Source organism: Mobula hypostoma, chromosome 29 (genome assembly GCF_963921235.1).
Source record: "Mobula hypostoma chromosome 29, sMobHyp1.1, whole genome shotgun sequence".
Classification (NCBI taxonomy): Eukaryota; Metazoa; Chordata; class Chondrichthyes; order Myliobatiformes; family Myliobatidae; genus Mobula; species Mobula hypostoma.
Window position 1 is genome coordinate 14,091,670 of NC_086125.1, and position 15,381 is coordinate 14,107,050.

Here is a 15,381-nt window from a genome sequence, read left to right on the forward strand (position 1 = left end):
TTCCTTGTTTAAATGGTGACGTTACATTCCATATCATCTGTTGAGACTATGTCAGGAATTTGAAAAGATCGTTGCCAATGCATCCATTATCTCTGCAGTGGCCTCTGTTTAATCTCTTAAGGAAAGGTTATTGGATTCGGGGGATTTGTCTGCTTCTAGTCTGATTAATATTTCCATTGTTTTCTCTTTAGTGATATTAGATTCCTTAAATTCCTCAGTGCCATTAAGAGCTTTGGTTCCCCCAGTTTCTGCTTTATATAGGACGTCCGGTGAATTTCGGAAGCTTTTGAATGGGCAAAGCCACAAGAATTTAGAAGAGGTGGTTAAACCTCATTAAATAGGCTTCAGCCTCTCCTGCATCTCTGACTGCTCAGTGGAAGATATTGGATCCTGAAGGCGTGCTGGGATATTCTTCGGACAAGATCTGGATGGCTGGGTATCATAATGTCTCTAACGTCTGCGGAGAAGACTGGATGGGCCAAATGGCCTAATTCTGCTACTATATCTTATGGTCTTAATGTATAGCCGCGCACCCGGGTTAATGCGGGTACGTTGGTCACACTCTGTCTTCTGGCGTAGCTGAAAGACACGATGACTGTTGCCCACCCTTAATTCATTCTGAACTGTGACTGCATTTAGGGTTCAATGGCACTCTGGGTCTGGAGTCGCGTGTAGGCTGGATATGTAGGTTACCTTCCCTCCTTGAAGGAGGGGAGTGAGGCAGATGGGTTCTACATCTGTCGTCAGGCTTCAGTGTCATAGGACAAGCAGTGGTCCCAGATATGAAGACACAGGAGACTTTGAGATGCTGGAACCTGAGGCAACACACAGTCCGCTGGAAGAATTAGTGGGTTGTGCAGCATCCGTGGGGAGGGTGGTGGTGGTGGGGAAGGCCCTGTTGACCCTGCATCGGGATGGACAGCGGTGAGAGGAAATGGCCGACAGGACGGGAGGGGGCAAAGAGGATCAGAGGTGGACGGAAGAGGGACGAAGGGTGATGGGCACATCGAGCACAGGTAGGGGTGGGGGAGGGAGGAAAAGGGGATGAGCGGGATGAAGGCCTCCAACTATCATGTAAATTACCACATGAATTCAAACCTGTGTCTGCGATCCCAAACTCTGGCAGCGAGTTCAGTAACTGTACTCTGCCCCAAAACCTCAATTGACATTTCGGCTGGTCCCAGGAACAATTTCAGCATATGTGGATGATTCATGGGAAAGATGTAGCCTGCCAGCTCCAAAACACACTAAAGTGAGGGGCACGGACTAGCCAGGCCCTATCACCATAGCACAGTGATCATATTGGGAGACGACAGTCAGTGAGGATTGGAAATAACATCTCCTCCTCAGTCAGTCAACAATGGTGCAACTCAGGGATGCCTGCTTAGCCCACAGCTCTACTCTCTCTACACCCATGGCTGTGTGGCTAGGCACAGCTCAAATGCCATCTGTAAATCTGCCGCTGATTTGACCATCGTCGGCAGAATATCCGATGGCAGCGAGAGGGTGTACAGGGGCAAGGTAAATCAGCTGGTTGAGTGGTGTCGTAACAACAACTTTGCACCCAATGTCAGTAAGCTCTAGGAATTGATTGTTGACTTCAGGAAAGGGAAATTTAGGGAACACACACCAGCCCTCATTGAGGGATCAGTAGTGGAAAGGATGAACAATTTCAAATATCTGGGTCTCAACGTCTCTGAAAATCTATCCTGAGCCCAAAGTATTAATGCAACTACAAAGAAGCCTATATTCCATTAGAAGTTTAAGGAGACTTGGTATGTCACCAAGGATTCTGGAAACTTTCTACAGCTGTAGCGTGGACAGTGGCGAGGGGAAATGGCCGACACTGGTTGGGTCATTGTCTGGTATGGAGGGTCCACTGCACAGGATCGGAAAAAAGCTGCAGAAAGTTGCAAGCTCACCCAGCCCCATCATGGAACTAGGCTCCCCAGCATCCAGGACATCTTCCAAGGGTGTTGTCTCATAAAAGGTGCATCCATCGTTGAGGATACAATCACCCAGGACATGCCCTCTTCTCATTGCTACCATCAAGAAGGAGGTACAGGAGCCTGAAGACACACACTCAACGATTTAGGAATAGCTTCCTCCTCTCCACCATCATATTTCTAAATGGACGATGAACCTCACTATTTTTTGCTCTCGTTTTGCACGATTTGTTTAACCAACAGCCAGAATTCCGGCCTATTGCCCCAAATACACAACTGAGAATCCCACCACAGCATAGAATTTAAAATCAGTCTTGATACACAACCACAGACTGCGCTAAAATCTTGTCTGTTCATAACTGCTCTTTAGGAGAAGATCATGGCCTTCTCGATGCTCCAGACCCACCAATAACACTGACTCTCAGCTCCATCCCTTTTCAGGGGCAGATATGTCCCATGAACGAAAAATTAATCAGTCGTTCTGTTCTTCCCCAGGAGCCCAGAGATGCCGACCAAGTGATTTCCAGTGGTTACATAATGCAGTACCTGGAAAGCAAGAAGAAGTGGAAGGAGAGATATTTCGTAATTAAGGCGAGCTACGGCTTGGACTGCTTTGAAAGTAAAGAGGTAATAATGATGTTACAAACTCTGATTATGGGCAGCCAGTTGGCGGGAGAGAGGAGATAACAGGTTCGGAATAGCAACGGAGTCCAAAAAATGCTGACGTTGTTCCAGGTAGGGAAGTGTCTTTAAGAACAGGGGGAGTTTCAGGACGCAACAATGGATGGCCAAAAAAGATGATAGAAAAGATGAAGAGAGATTGTGAGAGTAAGTTAACAAGAAATATCGATAATAAAAGGAGAAAAAAATAATTAAATGTGAGAACATGCAGTCTACACAGGAGTAGCGGCCACGATATTAAACAAATATTCTACATTTGACTTCACTGAAGAAAACGCCAAATGGCCACTGTTGTAAAACTCTTGTATGATAACGATGAGCTCTTGATCCCACAATCTACCTCACCGTCGCCCTTGTACTTCAGTTGTCTATCTGCACCAGGCTTCCAAAACTAGCAACATATCCTGAACTCTCTCTGTAACTGGAATACTATATTCTGCATTTTTCTCCCATTTGTACTCCCTGGGTGTACTCCTGTATGGAACGATTTGTCTGGATTTAGTCTGCAAACTAAAGCTTTCCACTGTACCTTGGTGCATGCGACAATAACAAACTGAGTATCAATTACCAAAGGTATGGTGGAAGTTGAAGAAACCTTCTCCTCAGGCAGACCCTTTGGGTCGAGGATGAATTACTTGCTCTCGGGTTCTGTGGGTACTAAGGGTCCAAAGTGGGAAGTGCAGACTCTGTCACAAGGGGCAGGATGTGCTGGTGGGTGGGTATTTGGTGAGGTAGCCCTCTCCTTCTGATGCTTTCACAGGGCCTCTGACAAATCCTGATCCATGGATTCCAGGTCTTCAATCCCATCCTGAGTGCCCTTTCTCTAGAGTCCCCAAGGAATCAGTGGAGAGGTTGCATTTCATCAAGGAGGTTTTGAGTGCCACCTTACCCTTTCCCTCTATTTCCCTCATGACCTCTTCCCTGAGAGAGCTCAGGATATGTTGCTAGTTCTGGAAGGCTGGTGCCGGACAGATGAACAGCCTTGCCCAATAGAGCGAACTCAACACAATTAAAACCTCAGTCCTGTAGCGGACACTAATGTTGTTTTGTTCTTCTAATGAGTTTGGAGGATTTTGTGGGATCTACCAGTCCCTGCTATCACCTCAAGAAAAAAGGGGTGCACGCGGATTCCTGCCACTGGGTAAACCATAGATCTTGTACCAGATCAGAACTTCTGATCTTCAAAGATTCTTGTTCTCCACCAGCCAAAGGCTGCCTGGTGCACTGAAGGCACGGGTGAGCCAATGTGAGCATGGAACTGATCTTGAAATGAAAAGGGGTGGGGCTGGGAATGGACTAATTCACAGATCAAAAACCTGCACTCTGGGTTTCCGTTTCCAAAGAAAAATGATGGCTGATGATATCCAGTATAATATCTTTGTTCTTTACACTGCAGCTAGGTAAGTAACAGGAATCAGTAGGAATTGTACAGTACTGTGCAAAAGTCTAAAGCCCCACACACACACACACACACACACACACACACACACACACACACACACACATTTTTTTTCTCTGTTTCCCAACCACGTTCCTATTTTAACCAGTATACAATGCTGTTCGCTATCAAAATATTTTCAACAAATTTCATTATGGAGTCATTCAATTGATTGAGATGTACATAAATATAAAGTTCTGTTAATGTTTGAACACAAACAGGTTGTGTGAGCAGCACCTACCTTTTAATATCACTGAGAGGTCAGCCGCACACCAGGTGGAGTTGCTCCAAATATAATGATACATTTATTGTCAATACAACTGTACGTACAGGATCCCGAGTTGGCACAATAAAGTATTATAAAGATTGATAAAAGGGATCAGCAAGGACAAGTAGAATAGAAAAAATAGGTGCAGGAGTAGGCCATTCGGCCCTCCGAAAATGCACCGCCATTTATTATGATCATGGCTGATCATCCAACTCAGAACCCCGCCCCAGCCTTCCCTCCATACCCCCTGACCCCCGTAGCCACAAGGGCCATATCTAACTCCCTCTTAAATATAGCCAATGAACTGGCCTCAACTGTTTCCTGTGGCAGAGAATTCCACAGATTCACCACTCTCTGTGTGAAGAAGTTTTTCCTAATCTCGGTCCTAAAAGGCTTCCCCTCTATCCTCAAACTGTGGCCCCTCGTTACACACAGGAGAAAATCTGTAGTCGCTGGAAATCTGAGCAACACACACAAAATGCTGGAGGAACTCAGCAGGTCAGGCAGCTTCTAGGAAAAAGAGTACAATCGACGTTTTGGGCCGAGACCATTCGGCAGGACAGTACAGTATGGGACAGGCCATTCAGCCCACAATGTTGTGCCAATCTTAATGCCAATTTATACTGAATGTCCTCGTCCTTCGTGGTCATGTGTCCACCGACAAGTTTCTTAAAATCCACAAAACTGTCTGCTTCCGGTAATGAAAACCTACCACACTTACCACTTCCATTAAAGTAAAAAAATCTGAAATGTATAAAAAAATCAATAGATGTTTCAAATCTGAAATAAAACCGAAAACACTAGAAACACCTAACTAGTCTGGCCATTGGTAATCAGTTTATTAGTAACACATAAACAAATTATAATGAAAAGCTTTTGCCTGCTGGCCATCCAGACAGGTCATTCTGTACGTAAGATCCAGTGTTTTCCCGACATATATAATGCATGAACCCTTCTCAGGCTTCCAGCCAAGACCAGGTGTTGATTTTAACCAACGTTTCGGTGACAAAAGTCAATTTGGGGTGCAGTGTAAGATGTGATCCTAGTCGTCATCGGATCTTGACACTTTGTGTGGCTGTCCCCCACCTCGTTTCTTGCGTTCTAAAGTTGCCATGTCCTCTTATTCTGCCCCTGTGTGCGCTGCAGGCTGCCCAGCGAGGACTGAAAGCAGACAGCACAGTACAACTGTCAGGGTACAGCCCGCTGAGCTCGGTGTCAGCCTACAGGGAGTTACTGAACCAAAGCTGGCCAGTCTTCAATGGTAAGAAAGTACGGTGGGGTGGGATTGGACGCAGGTTCTGAAATGGTCAGGGTATGAGTGACTCAGTCCATGCCCATCTGTTGCCCGTCTGTATTCACCCTGGTGCTGACACGTAGAGTTTGATGGAACCTCTGCTGTAAAGTGTGGGGTGCAAACTGGCCCTCCCTCCATCACTGGCGGAGCTTGGGACGTCCCAGATTTAACCCTTCCACTTCTGAGTTATCAGCCGTCCCAACCAGTACGTACATCACTGTTCCTCCACTGGCTCAGATCCTGTAACACAAGAGATTCTGCAGATGCTGGAATTCCTGAATAAAACACACACAAAATTGTCATGTGAAGTCAGGTTTGGTGAGTGGGGACAGAGGACACTCACTACCGGTGAGTACCTACAGGACAAGACGGACACTAAACATTCAGTAAACCAAGTTACACCCAGTTACAAATACTCTCCTGAAGCCTGAGCTCGAGACCTCTCTCACTGTAGCACGCTTCCACGGTTCCCGTGGCGCTGGCTGTGACTGCCTTCAAGCCCCTGAGGTAAAAGACCGGGTACTTTCAGTGCGCTAGATTTATACTCTACTGGTGCAGTGACATCATCAACTGGCGCCGTGGCGCCAAGCGGCAGCCAGTGGAAGGGCTCCTTAAACAGGACAGTCCCTCTCCAAAGTGGGAGAGCGGCTTTCGATGAATAGGTCACATTGACGCTGACTGCAACAGTCCACCCCACGCCCTACTATACTACACACACAAAATGTAATACTGTGATACCCAGCAGACTACCAACCTCCCAACGCCCCGAACAGCCACCCTAGGGTGCAGTCGTTATGGAGCTGGCCCTCCACTCTCCTGATCTTATTTACTGACTGCAGGGCGTGACCAGCCAGGTGAGTGATGTTCCCAGACTCCAGGTGGTCAGCCAGGTGAGTGATGTTCCCAGACTCCAGGTGGTCAGCCAGGTGAGTGATGTTCCCAGACTCCAGGTGGTCAGCCAGGTGAGTGATGTTCCCAGACTCCAGGTGGTCAGCCAGCTGAGTGATGTTCCCAGACTCCAGGTGGTCAGCCAGGTGAGTGATGTTCCCAGACCCATCGGGGATGCAGGTGCAGCACCTCTGACCAACACAGCACAGCTGCCACCTCCCTCCGCGAGCAGGTGGTCCAAAGCCAGCCGATTTTTTTACAAGGCCACCGTCCGAATAGACGCCATCTTGGCTGACACACTGGTCGGTGCATCCTTCGTACGCCTGAGCACTGTGGCCACCTCATTGGCCAGCATCTCCATCACAGCGGCCACATGTATCAGTCCCTGGGACAGCCTGGCCGCACCATACAGGTAAAAGTCGATCATCCACAATCTCCTGCTTCCGTGATGCGCCTCTTACTGCGCCGCCCTCGGGCAGGGTGCTTGTTCGGGCCGTTAGGGTGGTGTATGCACGGTACCGCATACCCCGGGTAGCAGCAGCCGTACTTTCCTGTGGGGAGCCATGGGTTGCCCCTTGGCTCAAGTATCTGTCACAAGGTGGGGAGCAAGGGTGGACCCAAATGCAAGACACAAACACGTCTTGTGAGGTTAACTAAACTGAGTTTATTGCTTGTTACGAGGAGAGCAAAGCAGAAGTGGGAATAGCGTAATGGACACGGACTCGGGCCCTGGACCCTAGGACTAAGGGTCTGGGCTGGGACTCGGAACATGGACCTCAGAGCCAGGACTCGGAACACGGACCTCGGAGCCAGGACTCGGAACACGGACCTCGGAGCCAGGACTCGGAACACGGACCTCGGAGCCAGGACTCGGAACACGGACCTCGGAGCCAGGACTCGGAACACGGACCTCGGAGCCAGGACTCGAAACACAGACCTCAGAGCCAGGACTCGGAACACAGACCTCGGAACACGGAACTCAGAGCGAGGACTCAGAACATGGACCTCGGAGCCAGGACTCGGAACACGGACCTCGGAGCCAGGACTCGGAACACGGACCTCGGAGCCAGGACTCGGAACACGGACCTCGGAGCCAGGACTCGGAACACGGACCTCGGAGCCAGAACTCGGAACACGGACCTCGGAGCCAGGACTCGGAACACGGACCTCGGAGCCAGGACTCGGAACACGGACCTCGGAGACAGAACTTTATACTTGAAACCCCAGAGCCAGGGACTCTTCTTATTCACGGGACAGGACATAAAACACCGAGCCAGGAATCCTCCTTAGACACAGAACAGAGCCGGGACTCTTCTTGACACAGGGTCAGAATCCTTCCAGGGTACAGGGCCGGGACCCCTTTTAGACGCCGGACATGGATATGGAGACCACACAATGATGGACAGTACTATAACTGGGCCCAGGTACGCTCCAAGCAGCGGCGAGCTCTTGTCTCACCCTGGCGGGTTAACTTTGACTGACCTGCTCTGGCAAGGGAAGGCGTCTTGCTGGCACTTGCTTCGGGAGGAGACTAGGCCTGCTCCAGCCGGATGACATTGGCTGCCAGTACCTTCGGTGACTTTGTTAACGTTCTCGCCCAAACGGCTGAAACCCAGAGACTTATAAACTGCCGGTTCAGCCGAGAGTAAATTGACTCTAATCACCAAGCCAGAGGGACACGGGAAAACAGGGAACCAAAGGGAAATAGGGAGTCAATGGTCTGGATCGTAACACAAACAGAGTAAATTTAAAGGGAGCCCGATCCAGACCATGACAGTATCCCCAGTATGTACCACTTAGCATCCAGGGAGTGGCCACCTTCCTAGCACCATTTGGCATCGACACAGTTGTCCCAGGGTACTGGCTGGTCCTCCACATCCCTGATCATACTGCCTGCACCAGTACTCCCTCCTCTTCCTTGTTGGCAGAGGGATTACTCCCTGAGCTGGGACCTAGGGATTAGGCAAATCATAAGCAGGGAAGCACCAGCCGTTATAAAACTTACACCACCGGGGGTTACTGAGACTCAAGTTCTTTAAGGCCATTCCCATACTATGGGGCGAGGTTGGCCGGAATGCTCTACTCCCTCCCAGCTTCCCCCGAAACAGCATGCCAAAACCAGAGAGGCTGGAGAAGTTTCTCCCACAGTCCTGCTCCATTAGCCACTACCCCAGGGGTCAGCATAGATCCTCACAAGGCCCGTTGCCTCCCGGAGGGGCAGTGCTGCGGCGGCCAGCTCAGCCAGTTCGCTCGATCCTCCCTCGCTGCCCTGGGTAACGACCCTCCCTGAGGCAGGGCGGAGAGCAGCAGCCTCCCGCCACCGTTTACCGCTCCGCCGAGCGCTGGGACCGTCGGTGAACCAGACTTGCTGCTTCTGGCGGTCACAGGGTTGACCTCACTGTAGGGGCAGGGGGGAGATGGTGGGAACCTCACTGGGGGTGATCAGGGGGAGCCGGGACCTGGTCATGGAGGGAGCTTATCCCATCAGGACCCTGCTCTGCCCGGTCCGCAGCGTTCCCCTTCCATCTGACGTTGAAAGACTGCCGTGCACGGCCTCTGTGGGGTTACATTGTCAGACTTTACCCACTGCACGATAGGGAGGAGTGGTCACGGCACGATTGGCTCGCAGGCAGCCTGATGCCAAGAGAGCTGAGAAGCAGGCCAACGGCTGCCTCGTGAAGGGGTCGCCACCTCGGGAAGGGTTCTTTTGTCCAAAACTCCAAGGGAACGTGACACCTCTTCATCACCTTCCTCTGGCTCCACTCAGCCAAACTGGGGAGTGGGGGGGGGGGTGCGGGTGTTGAAACCTGCAGCTGGAACAGCATCCCATGCTGCCTGGGGCCAGGGGAACGACCTGTTCTATCACCTGCTTGGCAGTCTCAAAGGCAACCCGCTGCTCGGGACCCCATAGAAAGGTGGTCTTTCTTCTGAGACACCTGGTACACGGCTTGCAGTGTCATGGTCAGGTGGGGGATGAGCTGACACCAATACCCCTGGAAACCCACAAAGCACTGCATCTCCTCTTGACCGCAGGTGGGGACCACAGCACCCAAGATCTTGCGCCTGGTATCTCCCGCAGCCCAGAATGCCATTGTATGCCCAGGAATATGACATTTTGGCTGGGGCCCTGTATCTTACCGGATTGATGAACTAGCCCTCTTCCTGCAGGGAGGTGACTACCTTATCCAAGGCCTTCCTCACTACGCCCTGCGAGGGTACCTATCGTCTATGTAGTGAGATACAGAGAGTGTGGTTTAACTGTATCACCTACAGGTCTCGGCAATTATGCCGTGGCCGGGCTGGGACTGTGGACATATCCCTGTGGGAAGCACCCAAAGGCGTTCTGTCCACCATCCCAGGTAAAGGTGAACTGACCCCATGACTCCGAACTCTGGAGGATGCACAAGGCATTGGACAAGTCTGCTTCCACATAACAATGCTTCCTCTCCCTACCCCCTATCTCCTCAATAAGAGTCACTATATCTGGGTCAGCCGCTGTAAGAGGCAGTGCGTAACCATTCAACAGTCTACAGTCGAGGGTAATGTGGCATGTCCCATCCTCCTTCCAGAGAGTGGTGAATCTGAGGAACTCGTCACAGGGAGCTGTGGAGGCCAATATTTATGTATACTTAAGATGGAGGTTGGTGGGTTCTTGATTGGCCAGGGCATGAAGGGATATGGGGAGAAGGCAGGAGACTGGGGCTGAGAGGAAAATTCAATTAGCCATGCTGTAATGGCGGAGCTGACTTGATGGGCTGAATGGCCTGATTCTGCTCCTATATCTTGTGGTGCAGTGCCGGCAAATGGCAGCCAGTGGAAGGGCTGCCACGCTCCATAAACAGGCCAATCCTTAGCTAACACGGGGAATCGGCTTTCAATGAACAGGTAAGATTGACACATATTGCATCTGTTACCCAATCCTGGAACTTGCTACCTGAAAGTACCTTCACCAGCATTCACCACCGGTTTCTCCTGAGTGACTGGGTGTGTGTCATAACTGCCACCCTTTATCAATGACATACACAGCCCCAGAGCGAAGGTGTGTTAAAATATCTCGGAATTCCAAACACAAGCTGTTCGGAATCTGCACTGCAACACGCACAAAACGCTGGAGGAACTTGGCAGGCCAGGGAGCAGTAACGGCGGGAAATAAACTGCCGACGCTTTGGACTCAGCATGTCTGTGTGCATTGCTGAAGATTTCCAGCATCTGCAGAATCCCTTGGGTCTTGGAATCTGTACAGGATGCCCAGCTGGATCGTGCTATTCATTGCCAGCAGTGGCCTGGTACAGAGTGTGCTGCCTGCGTGTGTTAGTGTGTTGGACACCAACAAGGCACAGTCAATCCAACTTCTGTGACTCACACAGCCTCCAGTAACCGTGGCAATGAAGGCAGAGCAGTACACATTACAGTGTATATTGCAAAGTCCTAAAGCTGTAGTCCATAGAAAAAGAGCCCCAGTCCCACCTCTGAATCTGGACTAAGAACCAAATGCGGAACTAAGAGGCTGTGTTACTGGTGGATTGTCATAAAAATCCAACTCATTCACCGGGGCTCTTCACAAAGGAACCTAATTGCCAGCATATACACCCCAGTCCTCCCAAGTGGCATGACTCCTTACCGATATGTGAATGTGAGGCTGTGAAGGGTGCTATATTAATGAGCCCTGCTTTTCCCTCGCTCTGCAGCTGTGGCAGACACCTACTTGGAGGAGCAGCACTTGAACTTCCCGACAAGTCACCAGCTCTTCCTGTGGCATTCCTACAAACCCCACCTGCTCCTCTGTTTCCACACCGAAGAGGACTGTCACGCCTGGAGCATGCTGTTTGCCGATGGGATTCGACATTTAAACACTGGTATGAACCTCTTTATGTCCTTGGCTCCTCATCACGAGGTGGCCATTCTTCAGAGCCTATGACTTTACATATCAGGATCAGATTTAATATCACTGGTATACGTTGTGAAATCTATTAACTTTACAGCAGCAGTACAATGAAATACATGATAAATAAATATAGTGGAAAATACTGAGTTACATTAAGTATATATGTGTCTATTAAATAGTTCAGTTAAAATAAGTTATGCAAAATAACAGAAATAAAAGAGTAGTGAGGTAGTGTTCATGAGTTCGATGTCTGTTCAGAAATCGGACGGCAGAGGGGAAGAAGCTGTTCCTGAATCACTGGACGTGTGCCTTCAGGCTCCTGTACCTCCTTCCTGACGGTAACAGTGTGATCGTGAACACGACGCAGCACATCACACAAACCAATCTTCCGTCCGTAGACTCACTTTACACCGCACGCTGTCGAAGCGGTGCTGCCAGGATAATCAAGAACATGACCCACCCAGCCAGCACACTCTTCGTCCATCATCCCTCCGGGAGACGGTTCAGGAGCTTGAAGACTCGTACGGCCAGATTTGGGAACAGCTTCTTTCCAACCGTGGTAAGACTGCTGAATGGATCCTGACCCGGATCTGGGCCGTACCCTCCAAATATCCGGACCTGCCTCTCGGTTTTTTTGCACTACCTTACTTCCCATTTTTCTATTTTCTATTTATGATTTATAATGCAAATTTTTAATATTTACTAATTTTAACTATTTTTAATATTTAATATTTGTAATCCAGGGAGTGTGAAGCGCAGAATCAAATATCGCTGTGATGACTGTACATTCTAGTACCAATTGTTCGGTGACAATAAAGTATAAAGTGTAAAGGGAGCACGTCCTGGGTGGTGGCCATCCTTATTGATGGACACTGCTCCTCAAAAATGTCTTGGATGCTACAGAAGCTGGTACCAATCGCAGAGCTGATTAATTTTACCAGTTTCTGCAACTTATTTCAAACTAGTGCAGTAACCCCACCCCCCCCATACCAGATGGTGATGCAGCCAATCAGAATGCTCTCCACGGTACATTTGTAGAGGTTTTCAAGTGTTCTAGTTGACAAACCAAATCTCCTCAAACTCCTAATGAAATTAGCTGCTGTCCTGCCTTCTTTATAGCAGCATCGATATATTGCGTCCATATTAGGGCTTCCCCATTGTGACACCACACCATGATGCAGTGAGCTCTTGGTATTTGCTATCACTGTTGTCACTTTGTACATCGAAGGATGCAGGGTATCGATGGTACTGGACAGCTTCCCATACAGCACTCAGCCCTGTTTCGCTGATATCACCTGCTGAAGTTCAGTTGTAAAAGGCAGCACATGCTGGATTTACTGGTCTTTGGCTCGGCATTAATTTCCTTCATTTAGTTCTAGCCAGAGTGTGGTAAACCTGTGGAATTAATTACCTTAGACAGCTGTGGAGGCAAAGTATGAGGGGTGATTGATAAGTTCGTGGCCTAAGGTAGAAGGAGTCAATTTTAGAAAACCTGGCACATTTATTTTTCCTACATGTACACACTTAGTCCAGCGGTCGTGGAGCATATGGATCCCTTCTTTGTAGAAAGTCAGCGTCTTGGACCTCCAGAAAGTGGTCCACAGCAGGGGTGATTGATTAGTTTGTGGCCTAAGGTAGAAGATAAATTATTAACTCAAACACGAGGAAATCTGCAGATGCTGGAATTTCAAGCAACACACATAAAAGTTACTGGTGAACGCAGCAGGCCAGGCAGCATCTCTAGGAAGGGGTACAGTCGACGTTTTGGGCTGAGACCCTTCGTCGGGACTAACTGAAAGAAGAGCTAGTAAGAGATTTGAAAGTCATGTAACGAGAGCAGTATAACTCATCTCCTTCTACTTCAGGCCACGAACTTATCAATCCCCCTGCTGTGGACCACCTGGTGGTCCAAGACGCTCTCGTTACATGCACATGCAGTTCAACTCTTTGAGTGATAATACAAAAAGTTTGAAGTTAATAACTCATCTCCTTCTACCTTAGGCTACAAACTTATCAATCACCCCTGTTCTGGACCACTTCTACAAAGAAGGGATCCGTATGCTCCCCGACCGCTGAACTAAGTGTGTAAATGTAGGAGGGGACTATGTTGAAAAATAAATGTGCTAGGTTTTGTAAAATTGATTCCTTCTACCCTAGGCCACGAACTTATCAATCACCCCTCGTATATTTAAAGGGGAGGTTGATAGGTTCCTGATTAATCAGGGTGTCAAAGGTTATGATGAGAAGGCAGGAGAATGGGGTTCAGAGGGATAGTAAATCAGCTGTGATGGAATGGGGGAGCAGACTCGATGGGCTGGATGTCCTAATATGGCTCCTATGTTTTATGGTCTTATATCACAGAATGATGATCTAGAATTTCACAGTAGCTACTGATCTGCATGGTACTTTAACCAGGTCAGCCAGTGTCCACTTCTTCAGCAAAACCTCCCAGTCCTGATACGATATGGATAATGGTGTAAAACGTGCACTGGGGCGGGGGGTGCTGACCAACCCGACCCAAAATACAACTGAGAAAAACTGCCAGCTAAACACTGCCTTAGCTTGTAAAACCTGGCAAAGACTTTGAATGTCTGTGATACTCTCTAAGCCCTTTGGTATTTCCTATAGTGCAATTCACAGATTTCACAGGCTCTAATGTTCACTCTCTCTCTCTCTCTGAATGGTTTCATTAACATATCAACCAGATGATATTATCTACTATTTGTCACCTCTGCAACCCAGGGTTCACCCCACACAGATATTCCCTTCACCTCACCCATCACTCCCCCACCTTCTCCACAATTTAAAACAAACTTAATTTTCTTCCCTTTCCTGGCAAAGGGTTTTCAAAACTGAATCGGTAGCTCTGCCTCTCTCCCACAGATGCTGCCTGACCTGCTGCGTGTTTCCAGCCTTTTCTGTTTTTTCAGCATCTGCAATTCTTTTTCCCCAAAGGCTTTGAATACTTGTGATTCTGAAATCCGCACTACGGTTGTAATGGTTGGTGTGACGCTATTACAACCTGGGGCATTAGAGTTCTGAATTCAATCACGGCATCATCTGGAGGTGTTTGAACGTTCTCCTCATGGAATGTGTAGGTTTCTTCCCACAGTCAAAGACTTACCGGTTGGTAGGTTAATTGGTCATTGTAAATTGTCCCATGATTAGGCTAGGGTTAAACCAGAGTTGCTGGTTGCATGGCTTGAAGGGCTGGAAGGACCTATTCTTTGCTGTATCTCAAAAAAAATTAAAAGACAAAGCTATTAAAAGAGGTACATTCTGTATTAATCCCATTTAAAAAATATTCTCCACACATTTTCATCATTTTCTCCCAGGTTCCACCACTCATCCATGCAATAGAGGAAATGCTGGGTCCATTGTTGTTTGTTATCTATGCCAATGATCTGGATGATAATGTGACTAAATGGAGAGATAGATAAATGCTTTATTGATCCCAAAGGAAATTACAGTGTCACAGTAGCATAGCAAGTGCACAGATATAAATATTAAAAGAAAAGCAGGAAGAATGAAAAAAAGTTGCCACAGTCTAACAGGAGGGGGGGGTCATCACTTCCCCGGCTGTATGTTGACTTATTATTGAGCCTAATGGCCAAGGGTAAGATTGACCTCATACAGCGCTCTTTGGAGCAGCTAATTTGTGGATGACAACAAGATTGGGGGTGTAGTGGAGAGTGAGGAAGACTATCAGAGCTTGAGGTGGGATCTGGACCAGCTAGAAAAATGGGCTGAAAAATGGTAGATGGAATTTAGTGCAGACGAGTGTGAGGTGTTGTACTTTGGCAGGGCTTACATAATGAGCATTGAGGAGTGCAGTACAACAGAGGGATCTGGGAATACAGGTCCATAATTCCTTAAAAGTGGTGCCACAGGTAGATAGGGTTGTAAAGAGAATTTTTGGCACCGTGGAGTACAGGAATTGGGGTGTTATTTTGAAATTGTCGGTAAAGCTTCAATTAGAGG

At 48.5% G+C, this 15,381-nt stretch overlaps 1 protein-coding gene across 2 annotated transcripts in view; it reads left to right on the forward strand.

The window, feature by feature from the left end:
• Positions 1-15,381, forward strand: part of LOC134339306 (protein Niban 1-like) — a 76,346-nt gene that overhangs the window by 26,029 nt on the left and 34,936 nt on the right. For both annotated transcript variants that reach the window (XM_063035691.1, XM_063035692.1), the window contains exons 3-5: positions 2,442-2,573; positions 5,480-5,594; positions 11,204-11,371. In XM_063035691.1, coding sequence (XP_062891761.1) covers positions 2,442-2,573; positions 5,480-5,594; positions 11,204-11,371 — 415 coding nt within the window. The remainder of the gene's footprint in view (positions 1-2,441; positions 2,574-5,479; positions 5,595-11,203; positions 11,372-15,381) is intronic.